The sequence below is a fragment of the Pan paniscus genome, chromosome 4 (assembly GCF_029289425.2).
Source record: "Pan paniscus chromosome 4, NHGRI_mPanPan1-v2.0_pri, whole genome shotgun sequence".
NCBI lineage: Eukaryota > Metazoa > Chordata > Mammalia > Primates > Hominidae > Pan > Pan paniscus.
Window position 1 is genome coordinate 143,375,270 of NC_073253.2, and position 7,934 is coordinate 143,383,203.

The 7,934-nt window shown below is 37.1% G+C and overlaps 1 protein-coding gene across 1 annotated transcript in view; it reads left to right on the forward strand.

Annotated features, from left to right (window-relative positions):
* The window catches only part of SPINK5 (serine peptidase inhibitor Kazal type 5), a 191,465-nt gene extending 183,820 nt beyond the window's left edge, over positions 1–7,645 (forward strand). Inside the window, exons 40-41 of the mRNA XM_055112771.2 lie at positions 4,102–4,192; positions 7,319–7,645. Coding sequence (XP_054968746.1) covers positions 4,102–4,192; positions 7,319–7,327 — 100 coding nt within the window. The 3' untranslated portion in view covers positions 7,328–7,645. The remainder of the gene's footprint in view (positions 1–4,101; positions 4,193–7,318) is intronic.
* Positions 7,646–7,934: the final 289 nt, after the last annotated feature.

A 7,934-nucleotide genomic window follows, 5' to 3' on the forward strand; every position in this document is an offset into this window, starting at 1 on the left:
TATAACAAACTATCTCTCAGACCACAGTGCAATCAAACTAGAACTCAGGATTAAGAATCTCACTCAAAGCCGCTCAACTACATGGAAACTGAACAACCTGCTCCTGAATGACTACTGGGTACTTAACGAAATGAAGGCAGAAATAAAGATGTTCTTTGAAACCAACGAGAACAAAGGCACAACATACCACAATCTCTGGGACACATTCAAAGCAGTGTGTAGAGGGAAATTTATAGCACTAAATGCCCACAAGAGAAAGCAGGAAAGATCCAAAATTGACACCCTAACATCACAATTAAAAGAACTAGAAAAGCAAGAGCAAACACATTCAAAAGCTAGCAGAAGGCAAGAAATAACTAAAATCAGAGCAGAACTGAAGGAAATAGAGACACAAAAAACCCTTCAAAAAATCAATGAATCCAGGAGCTGGTTTTTTGAAAGGATCAACAAAATTGATAGACCGCTAGCAAGACTAATAAAGAAAAAAAGAGAGAAGAATCAAATAGACACAATAAAAAATGATAAAGGGGATATCACCACCGATCCCACAGACATACAAACTACCATCAGAGAATACTACAAACACCTCTACACAAATAAACTAGAAAATCTAGAAGAAATGGATACATTCCTCGACACATACACTCTCCCAAGACTAAACCAGGAAGAAGTTGAATCTCTGAATAGACCAATAACAGGAGCTGAAATTGTGGCAATAATCAATAGTTTACCAACCAAAAAGAGTCCAGGACCAGATGGATTCACAGCCGAATTCTACCAGAGGTACAAGGAGGAACTGGTACCATTCCTTCTGAAACTATTCCAATCAATAGAAAAAGAGGGAATCCTCCCTAACTGATTTTATGAGGCCAGCATCATTCTGATACCAAAGCCAGGCAGAGACACAACCGAAAAAGAGAATTTTAGACCAATATCCTTGATGAACATTGATGCAAAAATCCTCAATAAAATACTGGCAAACTGAATCCAGCAGCACATCAAAAAGCTTATCCACCATGATCAAGTGGGCTTCATCCCTGGGATGCAAGGCTGGTTCAATATACGCAAATCAATAAATGTAATCCAGCATATAAACAGAGCCAAAGACAAAAACCACATGATTATCTCAATAGATGCAGAAAAAGCCTTTGACAAAATTCAACAACCCTTCATGCTAAAAACTCTCAATAAATTAGGTATTGATGGGACGTATTTCAAAATAATAAGAGCTATCTATGACAAACCCACAGCCAATATCATACTGAATGGGCAAAAACTGGAAGCATTCCCTTTGAAAACTGGCACAAGACAGGGATGCCCTCTCTCACCACTCCTATTCAACATAGTGTTGGAAGTTCTGGCCAGGGCAATTAGGCAGGAGAAGGAAATAAAGGGTATTCAATTAGGAAAAGAGGAAGTCAAATTGTCCCTGTTTGCAGATGACATGATTGTTTATCTAGAAAACCCCATCGTCTCAGCCCAAAATCTCCTTAAGCTGATAAGCAACTTCAGCAAAGTCTCAGGATACAAAATCAATGTACAAAAATCACAAGCATTCTTATACACCAACAACAGACAAACAGAGAGCCAAATCATGAGTGAACTCCCATTCACAATTGCTTCAAAGAGAATAAAATACCTAGGAATCCAACTTACAAGGGATGTGAAGGACCTCTTCAAGGAGAACTACAAACCACTGCTCAAGGAAATAAAAGAGGATACAAACAAATGGAAGAACATTCCATGCTCATGGGTAGGAAGAATCAATATCGTGAAAATGGCCATACTGCCCAAGGTAATTTACAGATTCAATGCCATCCCCATCAAGCTACCAATGCCTTTCTTCACAGAATTGGAAAAAACTACTTTAAAGTTCATATGGAACCAAAAAAGAGCCCATATCGCCAAGTCAATCCTAAGCCAAAAGAACAAAGCTGGAGGCATCACACTACCTGACTTCAAACTATACTACAAGGCTACAGTAACCAAAACAGCATGGTACTGGTACCAAAACAGAGATATAGATCAATGGAACAGAACAGAGCCCTCAGAAATAACACCACATACCTACAACTATCTGATCTTTGACAAACCTGAGAAAAACAAGCAATGGGGAAAGGATTCCCTATTTAATAAATGGTGCTGGGAAAACTGGCTAGCCATATGTAGAAAGCTGAAACTGGATCCCTTCCTTACACCTTTTACAAAAATCAATTCAAGATGGATTAAAGATTTAAACGTTAGACCTAAAACCATAAAAACCCTAGAAGAAAACCTAGGCATTACCATTCAGGACATAGGCGTGGGCAAGGACTTCATGTCCAAAACACCAAAAGCAATGGCAACAAAAGACAAAATTGACAAATGGGATCTAATTAAACTAAAGAGCTTCTGCACAGCAAAAGAAACTACCATCAGAGTGAACAGGCAACCTACAACATGGGAGAAAATTTTTGCAACCTACTCATCTGACAAAGGGCTAATATCCAGAATCTACAATGAACTCAAACAAATTTACAAGAAAAAAACAAACAACCCCATCAAAAATTGGGTGAAAGACATGAACAGACACTTCTCAAAAGAAGACATTTATGCAGCCAAAAAATACATGAAAAAATGCTCATCATCACTGGCCATCAGAGAAATGCAAATCAAAACCACTATTAGATATCATCTCACACCAGTTAGAATGGCAATCATTAAAAAGTCAGGAAACAACAGGTGCTGGAGAGGATGTGGAGAAATAGGAACACTTTTACACTGTTGGTGGGACTGTAAACTAGTTCAACCATTGTGGAAGTCAGTGTGGCGATTCCTCAGGGATCTAGAACTAGAAATACCATTTGACCCAGCCATCCCATTACTGGGTATATACCCAAAGGACTATAAATCATGCTGCTATAAAGACACATGCACACGTATGTTTATTGCGGCATTATTCACAATAGCAAAGACTTGGAACCAACCCAAATGTCCAACAATGATAGACTGGATTAAGAAAATGTGGCACCTATACACCATGGAATACTATGCAGCCATAAAAAAGGATGAGTTCATGTCCTTTGTAGGGACATGGATGAAATTGGAAACCATCATTCTCAGTAAACTATCGCAAGAACAAAAAACCAAACACCGCATATTCTCACTCATAGGTGGGAATTGAACAATGAGATCACATGGACACAGGAAGGGGAATATCACACTCTGGGGACTGTGGTGGGATGGGGGTAGGGGGGAGGGATAGCATTGGGAGATATACCTAATGCTAGATGATGAGTTAGTGGGTGCAGCGCACCAGCATGGCACATGTATACATATATAACTAACCTGCACAATGTGCACATGTACCCTAAAACTTAAAGTATAATAAAAAAATAAAAATAAAAAAAGTAAAAAAAAAAATTTGCCGGTGAGTACACCTGGCATTCAGAGCTCTAAAAAAGATAATAATAATAAAATAAAAAAAAAAAGAATGATCAGGTTATGTGAGGCAAAAGGAAACAATATTCATTTCTAAGGTTTTAGAGAAAGTTATATGAGAGCAATTTCAATTTAAGCAATGCCAAAAGACAAATTGCACTGCCTTGATAATGAGTTTCCCATTACCAGAGGCAAAGAAGTACATGTCTGATTTCATAATATTTCTCCAGTGAGAGGCATTAAAATTCATACTCCTTAAGATTCATTCCAACTACAAAACTCAGACTGTATCATTTGTGTCTTGTTATATTTTTCCCCAAGTCGTATTATTGGTACTCAGTATAGTCAAACATCTCTCTGGGATCTGATTCTCGCATCTATAAATGCGAGATCACCTTTAGACCAGATGATCTCCAAGTTTATTTCCAACATTCTCTATGAATATATCAGTGAATGAAATGTGACAGGATAGGTCCAGGGCTAGGGGATGAATCTGGAGCAGAAGAGAGACAGCCTGGATGATACCTACTGAAAATGAAAGTAGTTGAATGCAGATCCCAGATCCTCCCTCTAAATACAGTTTGGTTTGATACCCAAGTGTCCTGCATGTTGGTCCTTATTTATTTTCTTATTATAACTGAGAACTTCCTCGTTGTTGAAGCATCCTCTGATCTGTTTTAGGATACGCCAAACAAATACGCACATCCGCAGTACAGGGAAGTGTGAGGAGAGCAGCACCCCAGGAACCACCGCAGCCAGCATGCCCCCGTCTGTAAGTACATAAGTAGACTGGCCTCCATGGTTACGTTGTGAGGAGCAGTGGGTTCTGGTTTTGTTCTCTTCCACTGAGTAATGGACATTTATCTGGCCAGAGAGGTGACACTAGGTCAGGTGACCCAGAATTGGTCACATTTTCACTATAAGGATAATTAAGTAATTACCGAAATAAGTGGAAATAATGAAGCAGTTAATATTTTAAAATATTTAATGGGTCCATTAATAGATTGTTTATGAGCAATGTCTCCAACATAACGTTACTTATTTCAAGAGAGGTTTTGTTTTCTGTGATCTATAATAAAAAGATGAGACAGAGACCAAGAGAGGTCAGAGAGTGACAGAGTTGGATTTAAACAATTTCTATATAATGCCTATATTCTTGAACTTTACATTGTATTAAATTATTTCCCAGCATTAAAAGTTGACCAATTTCATTTAAACTCCTGAAAGGATGTTTCAACGTACGTTACTGAATTTAACATTCTCCCTGGTGGCTATTTGAATAGTCATCCTCAGGGAGATGGTATGTAACATGAAAAAATAGGAATTTTCAAATAAGAGAAAAATGTTTTGTTATGGGATAAATGTGAGTGCAAATTTCAGTTTTTGCTGTGCTTATACGAGACTCTTGGCAAATCACATAAATACTCTAAACCAAATATCCCAATGACCTATGAAAATATTCAATAAATACTGACTTTATGCATTTGGCACAGTGTCTGAAAAATTAATGTCACTATTATTATTATGCCTAAGACCAAAGTATGAATTTAGAAAAAGAGTCGAAAGTATGAACTTTTTCTAACAGACCATGGTATAGTGCTTATTTATTTTTAATAAATTATTGTCAATTGTAGTTTGATAAAATTATATGTAATAAACAATATTTTAATGCATTATATTTAATAAAGCTATTTATTATTATTCACATTCTCAAAGCTATTTATTATTATTCACATTCTCTTTGCTCCATTCCACTGCCACAAAAAGCTTTGGCAATAATGGAATCAGAAACTATTCAGCCAGATTTGAAAATCTTAGTCAAGCAATACTAGATAAGGCCATATTAAAAACGTCTGCCCAACAATCTTTGTTAAGGGAAATTGTGAAAACAAGAATCATAAGCTAGAGTCTTCCTAGTTTCACATTAGCAGCTGAAAGCAATGTAGAGGAAGCCGAGGACTGGAATGAAATCAGAAGACCTTATCTTTCTCATGTGGGCTTGACAAAGTTATTTACCACCCATTTAAAGACTTCTACTCTGGTTCTTTACCAGGATCCATAAAAAGAGAGTTTAAACTTTAACTCTAGTCCCTATATTGTGTTTGCTGTCTTATTATATAGAAATTCTTAGTAGTTTGCTCCCATTTTATTGACAGAATATACTGTTCCCCGTCCTCACAAACTCACCTTTACATATATCTATCTCAGGAGAGAAAGGTCAAAATAGCTTTATGCCAGTCCAATAGACCACACCTTAGACCACACTTCCCTGTAACTCTCATCCTGTGTAGGCAACTTGGAAAAACTACTTTATAAAGAACTTGCCATAGGTTTATACTGATAAGATGTATTTCTTTAAATAATGAAGAATGTTGCCGGGGCTCATCACACAGGGTGTTGTAAAAGAGTGACGTTCTTCCATTTCTGAGTGTATGCTTTCCACTGGAGTTGCATAGCAGGCATTAATAATGACAGAAATTATTATGCTGTTAGTTAATGAAACAAAAATTAAAGTGTCCTGGACACAGGTGGAACTTCAGTCCCTGTGTAAGATTCAAGTGTGTGATCTCGGGTACAGTTGGTACAGACTGGTCATGGCCTAGCATTGTTCTGATGACTAGTAAGGATGTATATATTGGGGTGGAAGCCTGTTGTTTGAACTTTATTTCTGGGTGGAAGTTTCTCTAAGAAAGTCTGGAATCTCAAGAATAGAATAAGAGTCCAGGCAGTCACAAGTTTCTTGGAAAAGTAGGTTGAGTATCTTGGAACCCACTCTTTTGTTACTAAGTACATAATACTTTCTATTATGCAATAACTATTATACAGTAACTACTAAGATTTACATAGGTCTTTAGAGTTTTATGTACATTTTCTGTTTGTACTCTTACAATAGTCATTTGATTAGGGCAGGGATCACTGTCTTTCCCATTTTACAGAAAATCATCCTGGGGGAAACTGTCACTTATTAAAGTCCCTTAGTATAATATCTTGGGTTCAATGTAGATATCCTGACTTCAATTCCAGTGCTCTACTACCATTCCTTAGTTGTCAGGAGATTCTGAAAACTAAGTGCTGTTGAGAAGGCATCATCTCAATTAAAAGATGATTTGCTATATTGGAAGGAAATTTCTATATTAAGAAAAATACAAATATTATTTTGTGAGATAAATGACTATTCTTATCTATATCTGTCAATTTCATGACAGATTTTCAAGGATTCAGGAAAACCGAAGCTTGCTACTTTCAAACCAAAGAAAACCTCCTGGAGTTGATATAGGCAATGAAGTGGAGATTTGAGTTTGGAATGACAGTGCTGCTCGTGCCCCAGGTGGTACTAGTTGAAGATGTGCAGTTATGTGAAAGAAAACTTCCTGAGGCCCTCACCCCCTTTAAGATTATTTTTAAATATTCATTTAATGTTTTAAAGGCTGATTTCAAATATATGGATGAGTCAGGCAAAGGAAGACAGCTGATTACATTCTAGTGGTCTACAACAAACTATAGTAGAAAAACATTCGTATTACAGGAATTGAATTCAAGTTATGACCTAACATGACAGTGGCAAGTTACTAAACTTCTCTGAAGCTCAATTTCCTCATCTGCAAAATGGTGCTAATGACACCTACTTCTTTTTTATCAGCATGAAGTCTGCATGTAATCAAAGGCAGAATTAAGCCATGTTCATATTTGTGTCCACCTCAACACGTAGTACATACTAGGTGCTCAATATTTGTTGTATCAAACTGGATAAAATGTGAAAGTGATTTTAAATTGCTACTTCTTTGCAGAATGCAGGATCTATGGATTTCTTTGATTAAGATGCAGCTATAAATATACAGCCCACATTTCTGCAATATCTCTGGGTTCTAGCATCTAACCTACCCATCTTCTCTTCTAGGATGAATGACAGGAAGATTGTTGAAAGCCATGAGGGAAAAAATAAACCCCAGTTCTGAATCACCTACCTTCACCATCTGTATATACAAAGAATTCTTCGGAGCTTGTCTTATTTGCTATAGAAAACAATACAGAGCTTTTGGGAATGGACTCACTGATTTTCAGTCTTTTCCATCTCTTTCCTCCTAGACTCTGTGATCTGAGGGTATAAAGACATCTCCACCAAGTCTGAGCCCTCAAAATGTCCTGATTACAATGCTGTCTGTCCAACTGCCTGTTCAATAAAAGTAAACTCAGCAGAACACCCTTTCTGGGATTTCTTTGTCACTATCTGGATAATAGATATTTGCTTTTAAAGAAACTGAATAAACTCTACCCTTTTGTCTTTTTGTGTTGCTAAACCCATTGGTGGACAGAGAATATTCACTTTTTTCCTGCTTAAGTTGCTGTCATAGCTGAGAAGGACTGTCTAGAAGAGAGGTGGGGAGATATGGGTTCCCATCAGCCAACAGCTATACAAAGTTAAACTAGCTATAAATCAGCTTCATCTTAACTATTCATTACCATACCAGCTCCCCTTTCTACATTTTCATGAATGGGATAACTGCCTCTCAGTT